Raw genomic sequence first — 26909 nt, 5'->3', positions numbered from 1 at the left:
TCCATTTCTGTAACACTGTACCCTTAAAAAAAACCCATTCATTGAAGTATAATATACATACAGAAAAGTGCACATATGGTAACCACGTAGCTCGATTAATTTTAACAAACTGAACACATCAGGGTAACCAATACCCAGAATCCTCTGCATCTGCCCATGCAGTCTCCGCCCTCCACTGCTAGTGAACTTGACTTCTAGCCCCATGGATGAGTTGTGCCTGTTTTCACATTTTATGCCAGTGAAATCGTGGAGGATGTCTTCTTTAGTTTTTGGCTTCTTTTGCTTAGCTTTGTGTTTATACAATTCATCTGTATTGTTTGTTGTGTATATTTATAGATTTCTTTTTCTGTGTTTGTGTGTGTGTGTTTTGTTTGTTTTTTTTTGATGTTTTGAGAATGAATTTCAGGCCGGGTGCGGTGGCTCAAGCCTGTGATCCCAGCACTTTGGGAGGCCGAGACGGGCGGGTCACGAGGTCAGGAGATTGAGACCATCCTGGCTAATACGGTGAAACCCTGTCTCTACTAAAAGAATACAAAAAACTAGCCGGGCGAGGTGGCCGGCGCCTGTAGTCCCAGCTACTCGGGAGGCTGAGGCAGGAGAATGGCGTAAACCTGGGAGGCGGAGCTTGCAGTGAGCTGAGATCCGGCCACTGCACTCCAGCCTGGGCGACAGAGCAAGACTCCGTCTCAAAAAAAAAAGAGAATGAGGTTTCACTCTTCTTGCCCAGGCTGGAGTGCAGTGGCACCGTCGTGGCTCACTGCAACCTCTGCTTCCTGAGTTCAAACGTTTCTCCTGCCTCAGCCTCCCGATTAGCTGGAATCAGAGGCGCCCACCACCATGCTTTTGTATTTTTCATAGAGATGAGATTTCACCATGTTGCCCAGGCTGTTCTCAAGCTTCTGGGCTCAAGCAATTCTCCTGCTTTGACCTCCCAAAGTGCTGGGGTTACAGGTGTGAGCCACTGCACCTGGCCTTTGTTTCATGATTGGATATCCTCTGAATGTCTCATCAGGTCTTTTCTCCATTATTTCAAAGGGTTGTCTCTTATTAATTGTAAGGTGTATTTGTTTGCTTGAGCTGCCATAACAAAGTACAACAGATGGGGGCTTCAAGAACAATTTATTTTCTTAGGCCAGGTGCAGTGATTCATGCCTATAATCCCAGCACTTTGGGAGGCTGAGGTGGGCAGATCACCTGAGGTCAAAAGTTCCAGGTCGGCCTGGCCAACATGGTGAAACTCAGTGTCTACTAAAAATACAAAAATTAGCTGGGAATGGTGGTGCGCACCTGTAATCCCAGCTGCTTCTGAGGCTGAGGCAGGAGAATTGCTTGAACCCGGGAGGTGGAGGTTACAATGAGCCGAGACTGCACCACTACACTCCAGCCTGGGTGACATAGTGAGACTCCATCTCAAAAAAGAAAAAAAAAAAAAAAAGGAAAAGAAAAAAAAAAGAAATGTATTTTCTTACAATTTTGGAGGCAAGAAATAAGAAATCTGAGATCAAGGTGGCAGCACGTGTGTTCTCTCTGAAGGCCTCTCTCCTTGGCTTATAGATGGCTGTCTTCTCTCTGCCCTCATGTGGTTTTCCATTTGCATGTCTGTCCTAAACTCTTCTCCTTTTTTATAGAGACGGGTCTCGCTTTGTTGCCCAGACTGTTCTCAAACTCCTGGGCTCAAGTGATCCTCCCGCCTCGCCATCGCAAAGTGCTGCAATTGCATGTGTGAGCCACGGTGCCCAGCCCCTAAACTCGTCTTCTTTTTTTTTTTTTTTTGAGACAGAGTCTCCCTCTGTCACGCAGGCTGGCATGCAGTGGCCGGATCTCAGCTCACTGCAAGCTCCGCCTCCCGGGTTTACGCCATTCTCCTGCCTCAGCTTCCTGAGTAGCTGGGACTACAGGCGCCCGCCACCTCGCCCGGCTAGTTTTTTGTATTTTTTAGTAGAGATGGGGTTTCACCGTGTTAGCCAGGAAGGTCTCGATCTCCTGACCTTGTGATAAGTCCGTCTCAGCCTCCCAAAGTGCTGGGATTACAGGCTTGAGCCACCGCGCCCGGCCTAAACTCTTCTAAGGACACCAGTCATATTAGATGAGGGCTCACCCTAAAGATGTCATTTTCACTTAATTACCTTTTTAAAGACCCTATCTCCAAATATGGTCACATTCTGAGGTGCTGGGGGTGAGGACTTCAACATATTAATATATACATTTTATAGGTGGACACAATTGAGACTATAATGTAAGAGTTCTTTATATATTCTGGATGTGAATATTTTGTTGGATAAATATATATATATATATATTCCCAGGCAGGGGGTGGTGGCTCATGCCTATAATCCTAACACTTTGGGAGGCTGAGGTGGGCAGATTACCAGAGGTCAGGAGTTTGAGACCAGCCTGGCCAAACCTCATCTCTATTAAAAATACAAAAACCTCATCTCTACTAAAAATACAAAAATGAGAGGCCGGGCGTGGTGGCTCACACCTGTAATCCCAGCTACTCAGGAGGCTGAGGCAGGAGAATCACCTGAACCTGGGAGGTGGAGGTTGCAATGAGCTGAGATTGCACCACTGCATCCAGCCTGGGTGACAGAACAAGCCTCCGTCTCAAAAAAAAAAACCAAACAAAAAAAAAAACCAATAACTCCCACTTTGTGGGTTGTCTTTTCACCTTTCTAAAAAGGTGTCTTGGAATGAGCAGAAGTTTTGTTTTGTTTGTTTGTTTCAGGACAGTGTCTTTGCTCTGTAGCCCAGGCTGGAGTGCAGTGGCGTGATCTTGTCTCACTGCAACCTCTGCCTCTTGGATTCAAGTGATTCTCCTGCCTCAGCCTTCTGAATAGCTGGGATTACAGGCACCTACCACCATGCCTGGCTAATTTTTATTTATATGTTTATTTTTGAGATGGAATTTCGCTCTTATCCAGGCTGGAGTGTAATGGCGTGATCTTGGCTCACTGCAACCTCCGCCTCCTGGTTCAGGTGATTCTCCTGCCTCAGCCTCCCGAGTAGCTGGGATTACAGACACCCACCACCATGCCCAGTTAATTTTTATATTTTTAGTAGAGACAGGGTTTTACCACGTTGGCCAGAACGGTCTCGAACTCCTGGCCTCAGGTGATCTGCCTGCCTCAGCCAGGCGTGAGCCACCGCGCCCAACCAATTTTTGTATTTTGAGTAGAGATGGAGATTCACCATGTTGGTCAGGCTGGTCTTGAACTCCTGACATTGTGGTCCTCCCGCCTTAGCCTCCCAAAGTGTTGGGATTATAGGTGTGAGCCACTGCGCCTGGCCTAGAAGTTCTTAATTTTAACACAGACTATTTAGCTCTGCTGGTTGCATTAATTCTTGCTGTGTCTTGCTTAAGAAAATTTTGCCTACTCTAAGGTCATGAAAATATTCACGTTTTTCTCAAAAAGCCTTATTGTTTGAACGATCATACTTTGATCTATACTTCATCTGGAATAGATTTTTTCTGTCTGGTGGAAGATGAGGTCACAGTCTCCCCTTTTTTCCCATATGGATGTCCAGTTGACCCAGCACTATTATTATTTAAAAAAAAAAAAATCCTGGGCCGGGTGCGGTGGCTCACACCTGTAATCCCAGCACTTCGGGAGGTTGAGGCAGACGGATCAGAAGGTCAGAGGATCAAACTGTCCTGGCTAACACGGTGAAATGCTGTCTCTACTAAAAATACAAAAAATTAGCCAGGCATGCTGGCGGGCGCCTGTAGTCCCACTTACTCGGGAGGCTGAGGCAGGGAGGATGGCGTGAACCCAGGAGGCAGAGCTTGCAGTGAGCCGAGATCGCACCACTGCACTCCAGCCCGGGCGACAGAGCGAGACTGTCTCAAAAAAAAAAAAAAAAAAAAATCCTGACTGGGTACGGTGGCTCACACCTGTAATCCTAGCACTTTGGGAGGCCAAGGTGGGGGGATCACCTGAGGTCAGGAGTTCAAGACCAGCCTGGCCAACATGGTGAAACGCTGTCTCTACTAAGAATACAAAAAATAAGCTGACTGTGGTGGCAGGTGCTTGTAATCCCAGCTACTTGGGAGGCTAAGGCAGGAGAATTGCTTGAACCCGGGAGGCAGAGGTTGCAGTGAGCTGAGATCGCACCACTGCACTCCAGCCTGGGTGACAGAGTGAGACTCCATCTCAGAAAAAAGAAAAAAAAATCCTCTTGGCCAGGCACGGTGGCTCGCATGTGTAATCCTAGCACTTTGGGAGGCCAAGGTGGGCAGATCACCTGAGGTTGGGAGTTTGAGACCAGCCTGACTAACGTGGAGAAACCCCCGTCTTTACTAAAAATACAAAATTAGCTGGGCGTGGTGGCGCATGCCTATAATCCTAGCTACTCGGGAAGGCTGAGTCAGGAGAATCACTTGAACCCGGGAGGTGGAGGTTGCGATCTGCTGAGATCACACCATTGCATTACATCCTGGGCAACAAGAGTGAAACTCTGTCCTAAAAAAAAAAAAATCCTCTCCCCATTGGCAATGAAGTCTTGTTTTGTCATAAAAGATGTGACTCCATTTGTGTGGGTCAGTTCCTGGCTGGTGTGTCCGTTATGAAGCCAGTACCACACTGTCTTAACCAGCTTCATGATAGGGCTCACTATGTGATAAGTTCTTCAGCTTTGTTCTTTTTCAAGATTTCCTTTTCAGGCCAGGCGCAGTGGCTTAAACCCGTAATACCAGCACTTTGGGAGGCCTAGGAGGGAGGATCACTTGAGTCCAGGAGTTTGAGACCAGCCTGGGTAACATGATGAAACCCTGTCTTTAGAAAAAAAACCAAAAATTAGCTGGGTGTGGTGGTGCGCGCCTGTAATCCCAGCTACTCTCCTACCCAGCTGAAGCAGGAGAATTGCTTGAATCCCAGAGGCAGAGGCTGCAGTGAGGCGAGATCACACCACTGTACTCCAGCCTGGGCGACAGAGAGGGATCCTGTCTCAAAAAAATAAGAAAAAGAAAAAAGAAAAAAAAAAAAAGATTGCCTCGTCTTGTGACCCTTTGTGTTTCCATATGAATTTTTTTTTTTTTTTTTTGAGACGGAGTCTCGCTCTGCCGTCCAGGCTGGATGGAGTACAGTGGCCGGATCTCAGCCCACTGCAAGCTCCGCCTCCTGGGTTTACGCCATTCTCCTGCCTCAGCCTCCCGAGTAGCTGGGACTACAGGCGCCCGCCACTTCGCCCGGCTAGTTTTTTGTATTTTTTTTAGTAGAGACGGGGTTTCACCGTATTAGCCAGGATGGTCTCGATCTCCTGACCTCGTGATCCGCCTGTCTCGGCCTCCCAAAGTGCTGGGATTACAGGCTTGAGCCACCCCGCCTGGCCTTCCATATAAATCTTAAAATCACCTTGTCCATGTTTCTTTAAAGGTTGCTGTAATTTTGATTGGAATCTTGTTGATTCTGTGGATCACTTGGGGAACTTTTTATCATACTGAGTTTTCTATTCAGTGAATGTGGCATATTGTTCCCTTGATTTGTAGGGTTTTTGTAGAAGACTTGCAGGTCTTCTTAGGTTCATTCCTAGGTATTTGATTTTTGGGGGTGTTGCTATTTTAAGTTAAGCAATTATGCCATCTATTAACAATTGCAGTTTTGTTTCTTCTTTCCAATCTTTATGCCTTTTAAAAAAATTTATTTTATTTTATTTTATATATTTTTTGAGACAGAGTCTTGCTCTGTCGCCCAGGCTGGAGTGCAGTGGGGTGATCTTGGCTCACTGCAAGCTCCACCTCCTGGGTTCATGCCGTTCTCCTGCCTCATCCTCCTGAGTAGCTGGGACTGCAGGCATGTGTCACCACGCCCGGCAATTTTTTTGTACTTTTAGTAGAGACGGAGTTTCCCTGTGTTAGCCAGGATGGTCTTGATCTCCTGACCTCGTGATCCACCTGCTTTGGCCTCCCAAAGTGCTGGGATTACAGACTTGAGCCACAGGGCCCGGTTTCTTTATGTCTCTTAATATATTTCCTTGTTTTATTGCACTGGTTGGGACCTCCACAGTATACTCTTTGTTGTGGGGGGTCCTGCTCTGTTGCCGAGGCTGGAATCTAGTTGTGTGATTACAGCTCACTGCCGCCTCAACCTCCTGGCCTCAAGTGATTCTCCCACCTTAACCTCCCAAGTAGCTGGGACTACAGGTGCGCCACCATGCCCAGATCATTTTTAAATGCTTTGTAGAGTCAGGATTTCCTTACGTTGCCTAGGTTTGTCTTTTTTTTTAATTCTTTTTTTTTTTTTTGAGATGGAGTCTCACTCTGTTGCCCAGTATGAAGTGCAGTGGTGTGATCTGGGCTCACTGCAACCTCTGCCTCGTGGGTTCAGGTGATTCTCCTGCCTCAGCTTCCCAAGTAGCTGGGGTTAGCTACTTGTATTTTGAGTACAGACGGGGTTTCACCACGTTGGCCAGGCTGGTCTCAAACTCCTGACCTCAGGTGATCCACCCACCTCAGCCTCCCAAACTGCCAGGATTACAGGCGCGAGCCACCGAACCTGGTCCCCCCTTTTTTTTTTTTTTTTTTTTTTTTTGAGATAGCATCTCACTCTGTCGCCCACGCTGCAGTGCAGTGTCACTATCGTAGCTCGCTGCAGACTTGACCTTCTGGGTTCAAGTGGTCCTCCCGCCTTACCCTCCCTAGTAGCTGGGACTATGGGCATGCACGGCTAATTGTTTTTATTTTTTATTTTTTGTAGAGATGAGTCTTGCTATGTTGCCCAGGCTGCTCGCAATCTCACAGGCCCAAGCGACCCACCCACCTTAGCCTTCCAAGTAGCTGGGATTACAGGCGAGAGCCATTGCACCAGGGCCCGCATATTATGACTTTATTGGATTTCTCTCCAGTGAGAGAATCCAAGGCAACTGATGCTTTCTTTGGCCCTTTGCTTGAATCTTCACGACAAATGACTTCATCTAGTATTCATGCAATTGTACTAATAATCACCTATCTTTTATCACATATGTGCCATAGGGCTTCACTTCGTTCTCCTCAATAGTCATATGAATTAGGTGTTCATTTTTCCAGGTCGTCCTCCTCCTCCTCCTCCTCCTCTCACCCCTCCTCCTCCTCCTCCTCCTCTTCCTCCTCCTCCATGCTTTCTTCCCTTACAGATTTACTGGGTGTCTGTATTGTGTCTGGCCTGGTGCTAGTCAGGAGCTGTGGATCTTGCCCTTGATGGACCGTATTTTGGAGAAAAACTAAGTTCTCACCCCTTGGAAATCAAAGCTGGCTGACTTGTCCCCAGACTTTTTGTTTTGAGACAGAGTCTCACTCTGTTGCTCAGGCTGGAGTACAGTGGCCCCATCTCGGCTCACTGCAACCTCCACCTCCCAGGTTTAAGCGATTCTCCTAGCTCAGCCTCCTGAGTAGCTGGGATTACAGGCTTGCACCACCACACCTTGCTAATTTTTTGTATTTTTAGTAGAGATGGGGTTTCGCCATGTTGGCCAGGCTGGTCTCAAACTCCTGACCTCAGGTGATCTGTCCGCCTTGGCCTCCCAAAGTGCTGGGATTACAGGTGTGAGCCCCTGTGCCGGCCAGACCTTTTTTAAGTACCCCCCGCCCACCCCCAAGATGGAGTCACGGAAAAAAAGTCACCCAGGCTGGAGAGCAGTGGCTCGATCTCGGCTCACTGCAACCTCTGCCATCCGAGTTCAAGCTTCTCCTGCCTCAGCCTCCTGAGTAGCTGGGATTACAGGCTCGTGCCACCACGCCCAGCTAAGTTTTGTACTTTTAGTAGAGACGGGGTTTTGCCGTGTTGGCCAGGCTGGTCTTGAACTCCTGACCTCAGGTGATCCGCCCACCTCAGCCTCCCAAAATGTTGGGATTACAGGCGTGAGCCACTGCGTCCAACCTTAAGTTGGTTTAAAATCATAGAGTTTTTCCATTTGAAGCTCGGGAAGGAGTCTTAGAGTTCTTCCAGTCCTGCTTCCCCATTTCACAAATGGGAAAAGCTGAGGCCTGGAGACAAATGCTTTTTGAGTTGCTCAGATAGTACTTGGCACATCAGAATCACATGTGGGTTTGAATTTCAGTGATTAGGAGAACACAATGCTTCTGATAGACCCCCAGAAGAAAAACAACTTGGGGGGTGGGTACAGATGGGTGTGGTTCAGGGCACATTGAGTTGGATCTCACGAGGGAGATCAAGGCCAGACCGGCAGGTAGGGGAGGCATCCAATTGCCAGGACGGATAGAAATGCAGGGAGAGGGACCAGGCGCGGTGGCGCACCCCTGGAACCCCAGCACTTTGGGAGGCCAAGGCGGGCGAATGACTTGAACTCAGGCCTCACTGCTGTTTCAAAACAGTAGAGCAGAGTCGGATTTGAACCCCTGAGCAGTACTCTTGCTAATCAGTGCTGCCTTTGTGACATGGATGGGGAACAAAATATAAAACCAATCCAGAAATGTGAGGATGCTGAAGAAGGTTCCAGAACTGTGATGTGGAACAGTTCTGTGCTGTCTCGGAAGAGCGGGGCTCGGGGGAGTTTGGGGTCGCGCCTGTGTATGTTTCACATTAGCCTTCAAGATGACTTTCAGCAGCCTCGTCCTGGCCCCTAGCCCGAGGCTCTAGGAGCTGACGGATGGAGCCTTCAAAGCAGGGGCCACGGGGCCATGGATTAAATTTCCGCAGCTGGAACCTGTTGGATGTGTGTGCAGCCCGGGAGCCAGAGCACCGATGAGCCTGGGGTGGGTGGGCGGTGGAGGGAGGGAGGCTGCTGGCCTGCCTAGGAACTCCAGGCACTGCCCCATGTGGAAAATTTCTCCTGTAACCCACTGACTTCAGGAACCCGAGAGCCCCAGCAGCGTGGATCCCTCGCGGGTCTGAAGGGCCACTTGTCCCGGTCAGCTGCTCCAGGGATGGCTGCTCCTAAAGGCTGGGAGGGCCGCATTCCATTCTTGGCACTTACCTGTCCCCTCCCTCCCTTTGGGCTACCTGCCCCCTCCCCAGTGCTGAACCTCTTGCTTAGAGACTCAGCCCGTATGCCGGGTTCCCTTTGCCCCTGTGAAGATCAGACCGGGAAGCTGGAGGGCTCATTCTTCATCTCTCAGCTCAGGCCAAAAGGGACTGGTGGCCCCTGTCTCTTCCTCTGCCCCCACTGCCCCTGCTCCTGCCCACTTTACACATTTAAGGGAAGTGATCTGAGTATTCAGGAACTAAAACTCAGTGCCTTGCCCCTGGGAAAGGACCCAAAAATGCCCCAACCCGGTGAATTTTGAAGGGAAACCCCAGGGATCTAGGTCTGAATTCTGAGCACCCCCCACCCACTTTCTGCATCAGCCTGAGCTGCTTGTTTTGTTTTTATTTACGTGTATTTGACTAGCATCAAAGCTTCTGTTTGAGGAAAGGGTTCTGTGGTGAAGGAAAGAAAAGGTGTAAAGTCAGTTTCTTCCTGACCGAGTTTCTCCATGTTGGTCAGACTGGTCTCAAACTCCCGACCTCAGATGATCCTCCTGCCTCAGCCTCCCAAAGTGCTGGGAGTACAGGCATGAGCCACGGCACCCAGCCTGGTTGAGCTGCATTTTAAGTCTCCTTCACTCTCTGGATTCTCCCTACATCTCCTTCAACTCCTCCGGGTTGTTTGTGGAGTTGACGGGTTGAGTTGTTGACCTGCAGAGTTTTCCCCGTGTGGATTTGCCAATGCCACACTCTTGGAGCTGTCTAACATGTGCCTCTTTTTCTGTAATTCTGTAAACTGGTAGTTGGATGTAGATGGTTGACCCGATTCAGGGTACCTCCCCTGCTATTGCATATTCTTCATTCATTCATTCATTCATTCATTCATTCATGGTTTCTGGCAGGACGCTTCGTCATTGGTGCTTCGTTCTTCCATCAGGAGGCACGTAATGTCGGGTCATCTCTCTCTCTCTCTCTCTCTCTTTCCCTCCCTCTCTATGGTGTCAGCAGCCATTGGTGCTCAGCACCTAGCTCCTTTAGTTCATCAGGGGCTGCAGCGTGGTGGTGGCCTAATTTTGTCATTTATTTGTCACTTATTGGCTGGAATTTATTAGGTTGGTACAAACCGATTGTGTTATTTTATTTTATTTTATTTTACTTTGAGATGGAGTTTTTTGCTCTTGTTGCCCTGGCTGGAGTGCAATGGCATGATCTCGGCTCACCGCAACCTCTGCCTCCCAGGTTCAAGCGATTCTCCTGCCTCAGTCTCCCAAGTAGCTCTCAGGCGCCTGCCACCACGCCTGGCTAAGTTTTTGTATTTTCAGTAGAAATGAGGTTTCACTATGTTGGCCAGGCTGATGTCAAACTCCTGACCTCGTGATTTGCCCGCCTCGGCCTCCCAAAGTGCTGGGATTACAGGCGTGAGCCACCACACCCAGCCTACTAATTGTGGTTTTTGCCATTTCTTTCTTTCCTTTTCTTTTTTTTTTTTTTTGGTCACTACTTCCTTTCTTTTTTTCCTCTCTCTCTCTCTTTTTTTTTTTGGGTTTTTTTTTCTTTTTTTTTTTTTTGAGACAGAGTCTTGCTCTGTCTCCCAGGCTGGAGTGCAGTGGCACGATCTTGGATCACTGCAACCTCCACCTCCTGGGTTCAAGCAGTTCTCATGCCCCGGCCTCCCGACTAGCTGGGATTACAGGCAGGTGCCATTACGCACAGCTAATTTTTGTGTGTGTGTGTGTTTTTGGTAGAGATGGGGTTTCACTATGTTGGCCAAGCTGTTCTTGAACTCCCGACCTCAGGTAATTCGCTGGCCTTGGCCTCCCAAAGTATAGGGATTACAGGCATGAGCCACCGCAACTGGCCGCCTTTCAATGGCAACTTTCAATGGCAAAACTGCAATTACTTGTGTAGCAACCTGATATCTGTGGCATGAAATGTCCCCTCATCTGTTTGGAGAGGGGGCCTTCCTCTCGATGTATGAGGCTTCAAAGCCAGGGGTCCTTCTCTTACTATCACCCTGCCTCCCTGTTCCCCTTTGTTGCTATCACCCTGCCTCTCTGGGTAGTGTTCTATCATGTCTGTGTTTCCTGCTGCCCCGTGGGGGCTAGACCCCAGCTGTGTGGCATGAACAGGTGACCTGTCCATTTCTGTTTCCCTGGGGGAAGGGAGGTCCGTGAAGCCCAGGTGCCCAACAGAACTGATTTTCCTTCCTCCTCCCACCACTTCTACTCCCATTCCTACCCTTCCACAGACTGTGGCTTCCAGGGCACCTGGGGAGCTGGTTGGAGCTCCGGGCACACCAAGGAAGCTCTTCTTAGAACCAAGCCTTCAGACCTTCTGCTCCTAAGACGGTCACTTGGCCTGCCTGGGCCTCTTCCCTATACTCTTCCCCCTCTGACTTCAGCCCCAGCTGCTCCCCACAGCCCTTCCCCGGTCTGAGGCAGGCATACAGCTGAGGTAGGCCAGTCCCTTAAGTCCTGACTCCCTTGTACCAGAGGGTGGGGCAAGCTGAAGTGTAGTCAGCGGGGACCCTGGCTTGGCTGTGGTCTGACTGGGAGTCTTAAACACTGGTCCCAGGTGGCATCTGTGATGTGAAAAGCTGCAAAGTAGCAGAGGCCAAGAGAGTGCCTAAGAGGTACTGGGGAAGGCAGCAGTGGCAGTGGGAGGCATGGTATTGCTCAGAAAAGCAGGCTGGGCGCCGTTCATAGCTGTAGTCCCAGCACTTTGGGAGGCTGAGGCGGGCAAATCACTTGAGGTCAGGAGTTCGAGACCATCCTGGTCAATATGGCTAAACCCCGTCTGTATAAAAAATATAAAAATTAGGCCGGGTGCAGTGGCTTACGCCTGTAATCCCAGCACTTCAGGAGGCGGAGGTGGGCAAATCACACTTGAGGTCAGGAGTTTGAGACCATCCTGGCCAACATGGTGAAACCCTATCTTTACAAAAAATACAAAAATTAGCTGAGTGTAGTGGCACATGCCTGTAGTCCCAGCTACTTGGGAGGCTGAGGCAGGAAAATCGCTTGAACCCAAGAGGTGGAGGCTGCAGTGAGCCTGGGCAACAGAGTGAGACTCCATCTCAAAAAAAAAAAAAAAAAAGGAAAAGGAAACACAGGCCCTCTCCATACCTGTCTGTCCTTCTGTGTTGAGCTGTGCTGCCCCAGGGCTGCTCAGGACCTACCAGGTGATTCCAGGTGGGGGTTCATCTTTTTTGTTACACATGCCCACCCAGAACCACCCCCAGGTCAGTTCTTTAGTTCACCTGCCATTTGTGAAGTTGTGTGTCAGACGGAGTCTCGCTCTGTTGCCCAGCTGAAGTGTAGTGGCACAATCTCGGCTCACTGCAAGCTCGGCCTCCCAGGTTCAGGCCATTCTCCTGCCTCAGCCTCCCGAGTAGCTGGGACTACAGGTGCCCGCCACCACGCCTGGCTAATTTTTTTGTATTTTTTAGTAGAGACGGGGTTTCACCATATTAGCTAGGATGGTCTCGATCTCCTGACCTTGAACAGCACTAATTTCTTATTTGACAAAGAGTGAGCTCCTAGCCTGCACCAGGCTCTGTTCTAGAAATCTGGAATAGAGTAGCGATCAAGACAGGCAAGGCTCCTGCCCTCAGGGCACTCACAGAGTAGCAGAGCGGAAAGACAAGAAACAAGTAACCAAGAAATACAGTATTTAGAATGAAGCAGTATGAGGTCATCGGTGGGTGACACCTTTCTGTTTGTGAAGCTGCTAGGTAAACTGTGATTTCGTTATAGAAGGTGTTGGCCCTGTGATCTGCTTGTACCAGGCTCTGGGAGGGAGGCAAGGGGAGGGGCCAGCCCTCCCCTGTGTAAATATGTCACATTTATGGAGCCATATAGGTATAGCCAGTCATTCTCTCACTAATCCTTCGATTCGTTTCCTAGGCTGCCATAACAAAGTACCACAAAGTGAGTGCCTAAAACCACAGAAATTTATTCTCTCACACTTCTACAGGCTATAAGTCCAAAATTCAGGTGTCTGTAGGGCTACATTCCCCCTGAAGTCCCTAGGGGCGGGTCGTTCCTTGCCTTCTCTGGCTTCTAGTGGTGGCCGGCAGTGCTTAGTTCTCCTTGGCTTGTAGTTGCGTCACTCTGATCTCTGTCTCAAAAGAAAAACAAAAAATTTCCCCCAGGCTAGTTATTCTTTCTTTTTTGATACTTTGACACATGCAAAATAACATTTTCAGGGTCTTAAGGTATAATTTTATAAATTACTATATTCTCATAATTAAATATGATTAAACATTATTTAAATTGGTATCCCTTTTTTACAAAATAGGATTGCTATCTAATCTTTTTATAAATTTTTTATTTTAATTAATTAATTTATTTATTTTGAGACAGAGTCTCACTCTGTCGCCCAGGCTGGAGTGCAGTGGCACGATCTCGGCTGACTGCAAGCTCTGCCTCCCAGGTTCACACCATTCTCCTGCCTCAGCCTCCCGAGTAGCTGGGCACCCACTACCACACCCGGCTAATTTTTTGTATTTTTAGTACAGATGGGGTTTCACTGTGTTAGCCAGGATGGTCTCGATCTCCTGAGCTTGTGATCTGCCCACCTCGGCCTCCCAAAGTGCTGGGATTACAGGCGTGAGCCACCACGCCCAGCAATTTTTTATTTTTTAAGACAGTCTCACTCTGTCACCTAGGCTGGAGTGCAGTGCCACAGCCATTGCTCACTGTAGCCTCTGCCTTCCAGGCTCAAGTGATCCTCCCAAGTAGCTGGGACTACTGGTGTCTGCCAACATGCACAGCTAATTTTTAAATTTTTTGTAGAGATGGGATCTTGACATGTTGTCCAGGTTGGTCTTGAACTCCTGGGCTCAAATGATCCTCCTGCCCTGGCTTCCCAAAGTTTTGGGGTTACAGGTGTGAGTCACCACACCCTGCCTACTCTTGCATTCATCAAATATTTGAGTGCCACATGAATCCCAGATCCAGATGTTCTTTTGTTTTTCTTGGTCCACATTTGGACTAAGATTGAAAATAATAACTTGTGGATTGATATCTGTGTACATGTGAGACAGATACATATACCTGGGATTAAATGAGAGTGTAAAATTGTTATTTAAAGTATGTTACAGGCCCTGACGCGGTGGCTCACACCTGTAACCCCAGCACTTGGGGAAGCTGAGGCAGGAGGATCACCTGAGGTCAGGAGTTCTAGACCACCCTGGCCAACATGGTAAAACCCCGTCTCTACCGAAAATACAAAAATTAGCCAGGTGTGGTGGTGGGCGCCTGTAATCCCAGCTACTCGGGGGGCTGAGGCAGGAGAATTGCTTGAACCCGGGAGGCAGGGGTTGCAGTGAGCCGAGATTGCGCCATCGCACTCCATCCTGGGGGACAAGAGCAAGAATTTTTCTTAAAAAAGAAAAAAAAAAGTGTGTTGCAAAGGGCAAGTATCATGATTTATACAAGGCATACATTTATTTGGAAACACTCGCAGATTACTTGCCATCTCTGAGACTCTCCATTTTAAAAAAGTAAAAAAGTTTTATTGAGATATAAGTCACAGACCACGCAATTCATTTCCCCCACATTTTTTTTTATTATTTATTTATTTATTTATTTTTTATTTTTTTTGAGATGGAGTCTCGCTCTCTTGCCCAGGCTGGAGTGCAGTGGCTGGATCTCAGCTCACTGCATGCTCCGCCTCCCGGGTTCACGCCATTCTCCTGCCTCAGCCTCTTGAGTAGCTGGGACTACAGGCATCCGCCACCATGCCTGGCTAGTTTTTTGTATTGAGACAGGGTTTCACCGTGTTAGCCAGGATGGTCTCGATCTCCTGACCTCGTGATCCGCCTGTCTCGGCCTCCCAAAGTGCTGGGATTACAGGCTTGAGCCACCGCACCCGGCCTTTTTTTTTTTTTTGAGACAGGGTCTGGCTCTTGTTGCCCAAGCTGGAGTGCAGTGGCACGATCATGGCTCACTGCACCCTCAACCTCTGACACTCAAGCAGTCCTCCCACTTCAGCCTTCGGAGTAGCTGGGACCACTGGTGTGGGTCACGATGCTTGGCCAATTTGTACGTGTGTGTGTGGAGCTGGGGTGTCACTATATTACCCAGGCTGGTCTCAAACTTCTAGGGCCAAGCGCTCCTTCCAGCTCTGTCTCCCAAAGTGTTGGGATTACAGGTGTGAGCCACCGCGGCCGGCCACGATTCACTTGTTTTTAGTATATTTACAGAGTTGTGCAACCATTATGAAAGTCAGTTTTAGAACTTTTTCATCATTCCCCAGAAGAACCCCGCACCCATTTGTATCTTGAATATGTTGTAGGGTCCTAAGCAGTCCATTCATTGGGACTAGCCAGCAACGATTTAACTGGCTGTGATGCTGGGCAAGTCCCTAAACTTCCCAGCTCCTCACATTCTCCACCTGTAGTTACAGGTGAAACTGACCTACTCGGTAACACTACCCACCTGTAGGTGCTCCGCGTGCGCGTGAAGTGCATGAACTCAGTTATGTCTCAGGACAGTTCCTGGGCTGGCTGCTTTTTCCCCATGTTATAGATGAAGAAGCTGATTCCCAGAGAAGCCAAGAGCCCGAGGCACAGGCTGGAGTCTCCGCTGGGAACTGAACCCTCTAGATTTTAACAGTATGTGGGTGGGGGTAGCTCAGGTTGGCCTTCAGTGCTGACTTGCAGGACTCTGGGGTGGTGATTTTAGTGGTCTTTATCCTGTTTGCTACCTGCCCAGCAGACCCCTTTGCACAGGGAGCTTTGCAGACATGACCTTGAGGAAGATTAGGGAGGAGAGGTGGGTGGAGGTGGGAGGCTGGGCAGAGAGCAGGGAGGGTACCGGGGTTCTTTTTTTTTTTTTTCCCTTTTGTGACAGAGTCTTGCTCTCTCGCCCAGGCTGGAGTGCAGTGGCGCCATCGCCGATCACTGCAAGCTCCGCCTCCCGGGTTCACGCCATTCTCCTGCGTCAGACTCAGGACTACAGGCGCCCGCCACCACGCCTGGCTAATTTTTTGTATATTTTAGTGGAGATGTGGGTTTCACCATGTTAGCCAGGATGGTCTGGATCTCCTGATCTCATGATCCACCCACCTCAGCCTCCCAAAGTGCTGGGATTACAGGTGTGAGCCACTGTGCCCAGCTGGTACCGGGGTTCTAACAGGAGGGTTTCTGCCAGGTGGGCCTTCTGGAAAGTCTGAGTGGCGCCCACCTATTCCAGGCACCTGGGTAAGGAAGGCGCTAGCCTTGCCAAGATCAAGGCCAGAATATCCAGCGAAGAACGGGGATGCCCCCTGGTGGATCTGCACTCCAGACGCTAAAACAAAAACTGTTTTCCCCAGGATCCGCTGCTTCCCAGGGTCCATGGGAGGGACCTGGCCACTGGTGTGGTCTGGAATCTTTTTTTTTTTTAATTAAGACAGAGTCTCACCCTGTCGCCCAGGCTGGAGTGCAGTGGCACGACCTCAGCTCACTGCAACCTCCATCTCCTGGGTTCAAGCAGTTCTCCTACCTCAGCCGCCCCGAGCAGCTCGGATTACAGATGTGTGCCACCATACCTGGCTAATTTTTGTATTTTTAGTAGACATAGGGTTTTGCCATGTTGGCCAGGTTGGTCTTGAACTCCTGACCTCAGGTGATCCACCCACCTTGGCCTCCAAAAGTGCTGGGATTACAGGCATGAGCTACCACACTTGGCCAGGTCTGGGGTCATTTTTCAACTTTAGCATGTGGTCAAGATTCAGTATTTGGGGGATGGGAGAGGAACCCGGGCATTAGAATGAATTAGATTCAAATCCCAGCTCTGCCGCTAACCAATTGGGTATTCCTGGTCGAGTTAGTTGTCCAAGCCTCAGCTTCTCCTCCGTTAAATGGGTTTAATCGAAGTTCTGCTTCACAGAGCTGTGACCACGATGAACCAAGATAACGTATGTAGAGAACCCGTCTGTGCTGACACGCATAGTAAATGGTAATGGTTGTAATTGGTAGAAAGAGTCTGCTCTGGGGAGCTTGAGCCAGTTGCTTTATCTGTGGGCCTTGGTCTCCCCATTTGTAAAACAGAGACTTTTTTTTTTTGAGATGGAGTCTCGCTCTGTCGCCCAGACTGGAGTGCAATGGCGCGATCTGTGCTCACTGCAACCTCTGCCTCCCGCGTTCAAGCGATTCTCCCACCTCAGCCTCCTGAGTAGCTGGAACTACAGGCACCTGCCACCACGCCCGGCTAATTTTTGTGTTCTTAGTAGAGACGGGGTTTCACCATGTTGGCCAGGATGGTCTTGAACTCCAGACTTTGTGATCCGCCCGCCTTGGCCTCCCAAAGTGCTGGGATTACAGGCATGAGCCACCACGCCCGGCCAACAGAGACTATCTCACCTTGCTTTTCCAGGGTTGCTGTGAAATTTAGATCTTGAACCCAAAAGATAGAAATACCCAAGTTCTCTTACAAATGTAAGGAGTTACTTTCTTTTTTTTTTTTTTTTTTGAGACAGAGTCTCGCTCTGTGGGCCAGGCTGGAGTGCAGTGGCCGGATCTCAGCTCACTGCAAGCTCCGCCTCCCGGGTTTACGTCATTCTCCTGCCTCAGCCTCCCTAGTAGCTGGGACTACAGGCGCCCGCCACCACGCCCGGCTAGTTTTTTGTATTTTTTTTAGTAGAGACGGGGTTTCACCGTGTTAGCCAGGATGGTCTCGATCTCCTGACCTCGTGATCCGCCCATCTCGGCCTCCCAAAGTGCTGGGATTACAGGCTTGAGCTACCGCGCCCGGCCCCAGGAGTTACTTTCTTTTTTTGTTTCCTTTTTGTGGAGATTGGGGTCTCCCAGCCTCGGCAACATAATGAAACCCTATCATGCCGGGCGCAGTGGCTCATGCCTATAATCCCAGTACTTTGGGAGGCTGAGGCGGGTGGGTCACCTGAGATCAAGAGTTCAAGACCAACCTGGCCAACATGGTGAAACCCCGTCTCTACTAAAAATACAAAAATGAACCAGGTGTGGTGGTGCATGCCAATCATTCCAGCTACTCGGGCAGCTGAGGCAGGAGAATCACATGAACCCAGCAGGCGGAGGTTGCAGTGAGCGGAGATCGTGCCACTATACTCCATCCTGGGCGACAGAGTGAGACTTCGTCTCAAACACCAACCAACCAAACAAAGAAAACCAAAACCCTGTCTCTACAAAAAATGAAAACCTAGTTGGATGTGGTGGTGCCCCACTGTACTCCCAGCTATTTGGGAGGCTGAGGCTGGAGGATCCCTTGAGCCAGGGAGGTTGAAGCTGCAGTGAGCCATGATCGTACCATTGCACTCCAGCCTGGGTGACAGAACAAGACCCTGTCTCCAAAAAAAAAAAAAAAAAAAAAAAAAAGGAGAATGGAATCTTACTATGTTCCCCAGGCTGGTCTCAAACTCCCAGGCTCAAGCACCATCGTCCCACCTCTGCTTTTCTAAGTGCTGGGATTATACAAGATTACTTTTATTTTTCAGTTCTGACCACATGAAAGGCTATGTTTATTTATTCAACAAATATTGACCATGGGCCTGTTAGAGGGCAGGTTCAGTGAACGGGATGAGACTATTACCCATATCAACATCTAAGTTCCATGTGAGTTCTGTCTAGTTCAAGGGCCAGCATACTTTCTCTGTTAAATGCCAGAGAGTAAATACTTAAGGGTTTTCAGGACATTTGGTCTGTGTTGCAACTACTTAGCTCTGCCGTTGTAGCACTGAGCCAGCCCCTATACAATATGTGAACTAATGCCTGTGGCCGTGCACCAGGAAAACTTTGTAAATGGATCTGAGAATTTGGGTTTCATATAGTTTTCATATCACAAAATAGTATCCTTTTGATTTTCTCCCTCTGTTAAAAAAAATGGAAAACCCCTCAAAACTTAAGCTCTTGTAGGGAAAAACAAAATCTAGGCCAGTTGCAGTGGCTCATGCCTGTAATCCCAGCACTTCGGGAGGCCGAGGTGGGCGGATCACTTGAGGTCAGGAGTTCAAGACCAGCCCGACCAACATGGCGAAACCCCATCTCTACTAAAAATATAAAACTTAGGTGTGGTAGCACATGCCTGTAATCCCAGCTACTTGGGAGGCTGAGGCATGAGACTTGCTTAAATCTGGGAGGTGAAAGTTGCAGTGAGCTGAGATCGTGCCACTACACTCTAGCCTGGGTGACAGAGTGAAAAAAAAAAAGTTAAAAAATTCTGGGTAACACAAGGATAGGCCGTAGGCTGGATTTGGCCCTTGGGCTGTCATCATATGGTGGCCTTTGGTTGGTTTAACCTGTAACCTGTTGAGGTGGCTGTGAACAAATGTGGTCACTGGCTTCTTGGGATTTTCTTGTTTGTTTATATATGTCTTTCCTTTTCTTTCTGTCCTTTTTTTTTTTTTTTTTTAGACAGTCTTGCTCTGTCGCTGAGGCTGGAGTGCAGTGGCGCCATCTCAGCTCACTGCAACAACCTCTGTCTCCTGGGTTCAAACAAACCTCCTGCCTCAGTTTCTCGAGTAGCTGGGACTATAGGCGTGAGCCACCATGCCTGGCTATTTTTTGTATTTTTAGTAGAAACATGGTTTCACTATGTTGACCAGTCTGGTCTCGAACTCCTGACCTCAGGTGATCCGCCCTCCTTGGCCTCCCAAAGTGCTGGGATTACAGGCATGAGCCACCATGTCTGGCTGTCTTCGGATTTTTAGTAGAGAGAGGGTTTCACCATGTTGACCAGCCTGGTCTTAAACTCCTGACCTCAGGTGATCCATCTGCCTCGGCCTCCCAAAGTGCTGGGATTACAAGCTTGAGCCACCACGCCCAGCCACCCGGGCCCCGTTAGGTAACTTTTGAGGTCATCGTGGACTGGCGTGGAGGCCATGGTGGTGCAGGGAAGCGGGTGAATGGGAGACAGATCCAGGAAGGAAAGCCGACAGGGCGAGGTAACGGAACAGACGAGAAGAGGGGTGAGGACTGTAGGGAACCGTGGAGGAGCAGCTTTTGTTTAGTGAGGGGCTCCCACGAAGGATCTGGAGCCTTAAGCTTGCAGGAACAACCAGCGTGTGGCTTCTGCCCCCAGGGAGTCGGCGGCTTGTGGACGTGATGGATGTGAACACCCAGAAGGGCACAGAGATGAGCATGTCCCAGTTTGTGCGTTACTACGAGACGCCCGAGGCCCAGCGGGACAAGCTGTACAACGTCATCAGCCTAGAGTTCAGCCACACCAAGCTAGAGCACTTGGTCAAGCGTCCGACTGTGGTAGGTCTGGGGCCCAGTACCCTCCCCAGATACCTTCTACCTCATCTCCTTCCCTGTCCCCCTGCCACCTGGGCTGTGCCTTGCAAAAAGGCTCATGTGGGTGTGGCTGACTGGGCTTGGCAGGCATAGGGGTGGCTAAGGTTGGTAACATGGTTTGTAGAGACAGGGATCTTGCTGTGTTGCCCAGGCTGGCCTTGAACTCCTGGGTTCAAGTGATCCTCTCACCTTAGCCTCCCAAAGCGCTTGGATTAGAGGTATAAGCTACCATGCCTGACCCCCAGCAACTCTTTCATTTCCTGTTGAAGAGACTCAGTTTTCCCTTCTACAAAGTGGGGGTCCTGTCATCCCTGCCCTTCTTTCCTCCCATGTTGGGACTATGGAGCTCACACTGGCGGGCCCAAGGGCTCCCCAGGGAGAAGGGGTGTTTGTGTCTGGCTCGGCAGTGGAGAAATGCAGTGCTGACGCTGGTCTGGCTTTCAGGTAGACCTGGTGGACTGGGTGGACAACATGTGGCCCCAGCATCTGAAGGAGAAGCAGACAGAAGCCACGAATGCCATTGCAGAGATGAAGTATCCGAAAGTGAAGAAGTAAGACCGCCTGGCTGCTGGCCAGAGCTGGGAGGGGTGACCCCCAGGCTTGGGGAGGTGGGAAGGAGGCTCCTGGCCATCAATGAAGGCTTGAACGTCACGACCGCTCCCATTCAGAACTGAAGGACTGTGCCTGTGGGGGCACAGCTGGGACAGGAGGGACGGGGTCCTTCGCGTGTGCCCGTTGGCTGCAGGGGCTCTGATCTCTGCTCTGGGACCAGCTCCCCTGGGGATCTGTGATCTGAGGAGGAGTAATGACAGACACCTCTGCATCGGTGTGTGTGTCTGTACGCAAGGGCACAACTGTGCATGCTTTTGTGCACTCCCTCCGTGAGACTGTGTCCTGGGAGTGGGCATTTTTGGGGAACCTGCCCACATTGGATGCTTTGGTTTTAGTGAGCAATGGGGAAAGACCTGGTGTTCTTTTCTTCCTTGGTGTTGAGACCTTGGAGCTCGTACCCAAAAGAACCTTTCCCAAACATAGTCCAGGGGCCACCTACTCACCTGACACACCTTAGACGGTGCCCTCTGAGCAGGAGGTTGGCTCTGGGTGGAGAAGTTTACCACGGTTTGCTTATTTATTTATTTACTTTCTGAGACAGAGTCTTGCTCTGTCTCCCAGGCTGGGGTGCAGATGTCAGCTCACTGCAACCTCTGCCTCCTGGGTTCAAACAATTCTCCTGCATCAGCCTCCCGAGTACAGGTGTCAGTCATGGCGCCTGGCCAACCACGGTTTAATAGCAAAGATATCACAACATGTGGCATGACCAGCAAGTCCTGAGACTGATTATTTAACATGGGCTGGGCCGGGCGCGGTGGCTCAAGCCTGTAATCCCAGCACTTTGGGAGGCCGAGACGGGCAGATCACGAGGTCAGGAGATCGAGACCATCCTGGCTGACACGGTGAAACCCCGTCTCTACTAAAAAATACAAAAAAACTAGCCGGGCGAGGTGGCGGGCGCCTGTGGTCCCAGCTACTCGGGAGGCTGAGGCAGGAGAATGGCATGAACCCGGGAGGCGGAGCTTGCAGTGAGCCAAGATCACGCCACTGCACTCCAGCCCGGGCGGCAGAGCGAGACTCTGTCTCAAAAAAAAAAAAAAAAAAAAAACAACAACATGGGCTGTAGCATCTTTCAGCCCCTCCATGTTCAAGGACTTGAGTAACAGAACTTTTGGGAAGAGGAAGTCACCTTTGGGGCTTCCAGCTCTGTTTCCAACTCTGAAAGGGGAAAGAGGCCAGGTGTGGTGGCTCACACCTGTAATCCCAGCACTTTGAGACCAGCCTGACCAACATGGTGAAACCCCGTCTCTACCTAAAATACAAAAATTGGCCGGGTGTGGTGGCGCACGCCTGTAATTCCAGCTACTCAGGAGGCTGAGGCAGGAGAATCTCTTGAAGCTGGGAGGCGAAGCTTGCAGTGATCGAGCCATTGCACTCCAGCTTGGGCGACAGAGCGAGACTCTGTCTTAAAAAAAACAAACAAACAAAAAAGGGGGAAGGGGACACAAGTTGTCCCAGGCAGAGCGATTGCTTTGGGCTTCCTCGAAGAGTTGGCGCTGGCGGCCGGAATCCATTAGCATCTCTCTGTTCAGCTCTACTGCCAGGAATGCCCCCAGGAGCTTCAAGGCTGTGAACTTTTCATTCACTCAGCCCTTAATTCAGTGCATAGTGAGTGCAGACTGCGTGCCAGACTTTGTAAGGGAGGCCAGCAAGCTGGCCCTTGGGCTTCTCAAGGTTTTGCTTTCAAGCTCTCTCTCTCTCTTTCTTTAATTACTTTGTAGGCATTTTTCCTCCCCTTCAAGCTGAAGCTCCATCTACGCCTTGGATCTGGGCTGCATCAAAGGCAGAGACTGGGCTCGAGGTGGGGAGGGAGCAGGACTTGTTTTCAGTTCCATTCTGTTTGGATTCAGTTGCAGCAAAATTGACAGAGCTCCTGGGATGGGGAAGTAAAAAGATGAACAAGACTACAAGCCCCTACCCTCTGGAGAACGTGCTGTGCCTGAGGGGCCTGAGGTGCGGCTCCAGTCGTGGGAGGGGAACAGGGACTAGAGGAATCCCATTTGGCTGGTGTCATCATGGGACATTCCCTTCTTGGAGGGGACGTTCTGCCTGAGCTTCAAATGACAGAGGAGGCCAGGTGTGGTGGCTCACATCTGTAATCCCAGCACTTTGCGAGGCCAAGAGGGGGCGAATCACCTGGGGTCAGGAGTTCGAGACCAGCTTGGCCAACATGGCGAAACCCCATCTCTACAAAAAAAAAAAAATTAGCCAGGCGTGGTGGTGGGTGCCTGTAGTCCCAGCTGCAGGAGGCAGGAAAATTGCTTAAACCTGGGAGGTGGAGGTTACAGTGAGCTGAGATGGCATCACTGCACTCTAGTCTGGGTGACAGAACAAGACTCCGTCTCAAAAAAAAAAAAAAAAGACAAAAAGGCCAGGTGTGGTGGCTCATGCCTGTAATCCCAGCACTTTGAGAGTCTAAGGTGGGCAGATCATGAGATCAGGAGATTGAGACCATCCTGGCTAACACGGTGAAACCCTATCTCTACTAAAAAAAAAAAAAAAAAATTAGCTGGGTGTGGTAGCAGGCGCCTGCAGTCCCAGCTACTTGGGAGGCTGAGGCAGGAGAATGGTGTGAACCCAGGAGGCGGAGCTTGCAGTGAGCCGAGAACGTGCCACTGCACTCCAGCCTGGGCGACAGAGCGAGACTCCGTCTCAAAAAAAAAAAAAAAAAAGACAAAAAAACAAATGACGGAGATGGGAGAGAAGTGAAAAAGACCCTGAGAAAAGGCTGTGGGACTCAGAGATTATTAGTTGGAGGCAGATGATGGCTCATTGATGGATTGAGCTGATGGTTCATTGATTGGTTGATTGATTGATTGATTCATTCAGCACCTGTGTCTTGAGCTCCTGATTGGTGCTGAGTACTGGGGTTTATAGTGGGGAGAAAACCAGAAGAGGTTCCTGCTCTCCTGGAGCCTACACAGTGTATGGGGGAGACAGATGTAAATCCAATAATCACAGAAACAGATGGGAACTTGCAGCTGCGATGAGGCCCACAGTGCCCCAGAGCTGGTACTAGGGGAGGAGATTCACCCACTCAAGGTGGTCGGGGAAGGTGTTCTGAGCTAGGGTCTGAAGACTGAGCAGGGTTACTTAGGTGAAGAAGGCTGGGAGGGCTTTCCTGGCTGTGTGTAGTCAACTTGGGATGGTGGGGAAGGGCAGGGGACCTGTGGAAGGAAGGCCAGTGGGGCTGGAACAGAGGCAGTGAATGCAGGGTGGGTGCGGGGTGGGCCGAGCAGAACAGAGGGGCTGCATTTCCTGTAAGAACAGCTGGAATCCTCTCCAAGATTTTGAGCAGAGAGAAATGTGTTCAGGTTTGCATTCTGCAGGTCCTCCTGTTGCTATGGGGATTGGAGGGTGTGGGGGCACGTGAACATGAGGAGGCCATGGCATGGTGTGGAATTGGGAGTGACGGGCAGGGAGAGGGGAGGGGATGAGGGTCCAACCGGACATGGATTTAGGAATGCAAAAAAGACTGCATTGGGTGACATAGGTTTCAGTTTCATAATTAATGCCTACCTTGCCTTCCTGAGATACTCAGCATATTCTGCACTTTATTGAAAGATTCCTTTAAATAGTAAGCTCTATTAATATATTTAGGATCCTATCTAATTACCAAAAAAAAAAAAATGAGGCTCACACACTCCCAGTTTTTTTTTAACGGTTGTCTGTCACCGTGCACACACTGCCAGTTTTCTAGGACCATTTGTCTCGGGGTTGAATTGTGTGGCAAATAGATCTACAGATCTATTCGATGGCCGTCAGTGGCCATGGGAACTGGTTAGAGGATTTGAACCTCGTTAGGAAGGAAATTGTCATCTTGGAAATAGTCCATTTGTTTTGCTGAAAAGAATACCGATTTCAGTTAATAAGCAGGGTAAAAAATCCCACCATGATGAAGTCCTCTGGGATCATAGAACAGTTCCGTGGAATTTAATTAAAATGACATTGTTTCTAGAAATCACGGAGCTTTCATGCTGGAGGCCCTGAAGGGTAGAGATGGCTGTCAGCAGGGAAGGACTGCAGTAGGGAAGAGAGAGGTGACACAGACACACGACTGCTTCCCCACCCGGCTCTAGGACTTTTGGTGATGGGCTTAGGATTTTATTTATTTATTTATTTATATTTTTTTAGAGGGAGTCTCACTCTGTTGCCCAGGCTAGAGTGCGGTGACATGATCTCGGCTCACTGCAACCTCTGCCTTGCCTCTGGGGTTCAAGCGATCCTCCTACCTCAGCCTCCCAAGTAGCGGGGATTACAGGCGTCTGCCACCACACCCAGCTAATTTTTGTATTTTCAGTAGAGTCAGGGTTTCACCATGTTGGCCAGGCTGGTCTCAAACTCCTGACCTCAGATGATCTGCCCACCTTGGCCTCCCAAAGTGCTGGGATTACAGGCGTGAGCCACCACACCTGGCCGATTTTTTTTTTTTTTTTTGGGGGGGGGGACGGAGACTCGCTGTGTTGCCCAGGTTGGAGTGCAGTGGTGCGATCTCAGCTTACTGCAACCTTCGCCTCCTAGGTTCAAGCAATTCTCCTGCCTCAGCCTCCCAAGTAGCTGGGACTACAGGTGTGCACCACCACACCTGGCTAATGTTTGTATTTTTAGTAGAGACGGGGTTTCACCATGTTGGCCAGACTGGTCTTGAGCTCCTGACCTCAGGTGATCCACAAGCCTTGGCTTCCCAAAGTGCTGGGATTACAGGTGTGAGCCACCATGCCTGGCCAGGAATCTTTTTGTTTACTTGTTTTTTATTTTTTAGAGACAGAGTCTTGCTTTGTTGCCCAGGCTGCAGTGCCGTGCATAATCCTAGCTTACTGCAGCCTCAGACTCCCAGGACTCCTCCTACCTCAGCCCCCTGAGTAGCTAGGACTATAGGTGTGTACCTGGCTTTTTTTTTTTTTTTTTCCGAGACAGGGTCTCTCTCTGTTGCCCAGGCTGGAGTGCAGTGGCGCGTTTGTGGGTCGCTGCAACTTCCTCCTCCCAGGCTCAAGCAGTCCTCCCCTCTCAGCCTCTTGAGCAGCTGAGACCATAGGCACACACTACCACGCCTGGCTAATTTAGTTAGATATGGGGTTTTGCCATGTTGCCCAGGCTGGTCTTGACCTCCTGGACTCAAGTGGTCCACCCACCTTGGCCTCCCAAAGTGCTGGGATTACAGAATGGGGTGTGCCACTACTCCTGGCCTAATTTTGTGTGGTTTTTTTTTAGACGGAGTTTTGCTCTGTCGCCAGGCTGGAGTGCAGTGGCATGATCTCGACTCACTGTAACCTCCGATTCCCTGGTTAAGTGATTCTCCTGCCTAAGCCTCCTGAGTAGCTGGGATTACAGGCACACGCCACCATGCCCAGCTACTTTTTGTATTTTTAGTAGAGATAGGGTTTCACCATGTTGGCCAGGATGGTCTCAATCTCCTGAACTCGTGATCTGCCCACCTTGGCCTCCCAAAGTGCTAGGATTACAGGCATGAGCCACCGTGCCTGGCTGATATTTTTAAAAATTAAAAAAAATTTTTTTAATTTGTAGAGATGGCAGTGGGGGGATCTCTCTGTGTTGCCCAGGCTGGTCTTGAACTCCTGGCCTCAAGTGATCCAGATTGTTGCAAATATGGATGTGCGCCACTGCCCAGATGGCTTAGGATTCAATGTTTTTCTTTTCTTTTCTTTTTTTTTCTTTTTCTTTTTGAGAAAGAGTTTCACTCTGTCACCCAGGCTGGAGTGCGGTGGTGAGATCTCAGTTTACCGTAACCTCCACCTCTGGGGTTCAAGCGATTCTCCTGTATCAGCCTCCCAAGTAGCTGGGATTACAGGCTCCTGCCATTACGCCCAGCTAATTTTTATGTTTTTGGTAGAGATAGGGGTTTTGCCATGTTGGCCAGGCTGGTCTCGAACTCCTGACCTCAAGTGATCCACCTGCCTCAGCCTCCCAAAGTGCTGGGATTACAGGTGTGACCCAGTGCGCCCAGCCTCAGTGATTTTCAGCTGAGATACTTAAAAAGTGGTAGGAGTGATAGGAGTCGAGTGGGGGTAGTTGCACCTTCACGGAGACAGAAGATTTGCAAGGAGTTATGTTATTCTATTAGTTCTCTTTTTTTTTTTTTTTTTTTTTTTTTTTTGGAAGATGTTAGATTGTTAATTTGAGAT

At 49.7% G+C, this 26909-nt stretch overlaps 1 protein-coding gene across 4 annotated transcripts in view; it reads left to right on the top strand.

Annotated features, from left to right (window-relative positions):
• The window catches only part of KDM2B (lysine demethylase 2B), a 153659-nt gene that overhangs the window by 12020 nt on the left and 114730 nt on the right, over nt 1–26909 (top strand). For all 4 annotated transcript variants that reach the window (XM_025401372.1, XM_025401375.1, XM_025401373.1 and 1 more), the window contains exons 5-6: nt 19940–20118; nt 20599–20705. In XM_025401372.1, the coding sequence (XP_025257157.1) occupies nt 19940–20118; nt 20599–20705 (286 nt within the window). The remainder of the gene's footprint in view (nt 1–19939; nt 20119–20598; nt 20706–26909) is intronic.

The sequence above is a fragment of the Theropithecus gelada genome, chromosome 11 (genome assembly GCF_003255815.1).
Source record: "Theropithecus gelada isolate Dixy chromosome 11, Tgel_1.0, whole genome shotgun sequence".
In the NCBI taxonomy this organism is placed as follows: domain Eukaryota; kingdom Metazoa; phylum Chordata; class Mammalia; order Primates; family Cercopithecidae; genus Theropithecus; species Theropithecus gelada.
Note: the sequence above shows the minus strand (reverse complement) of the source record. Positions and strands in the feature narration are given on the sequence as shown.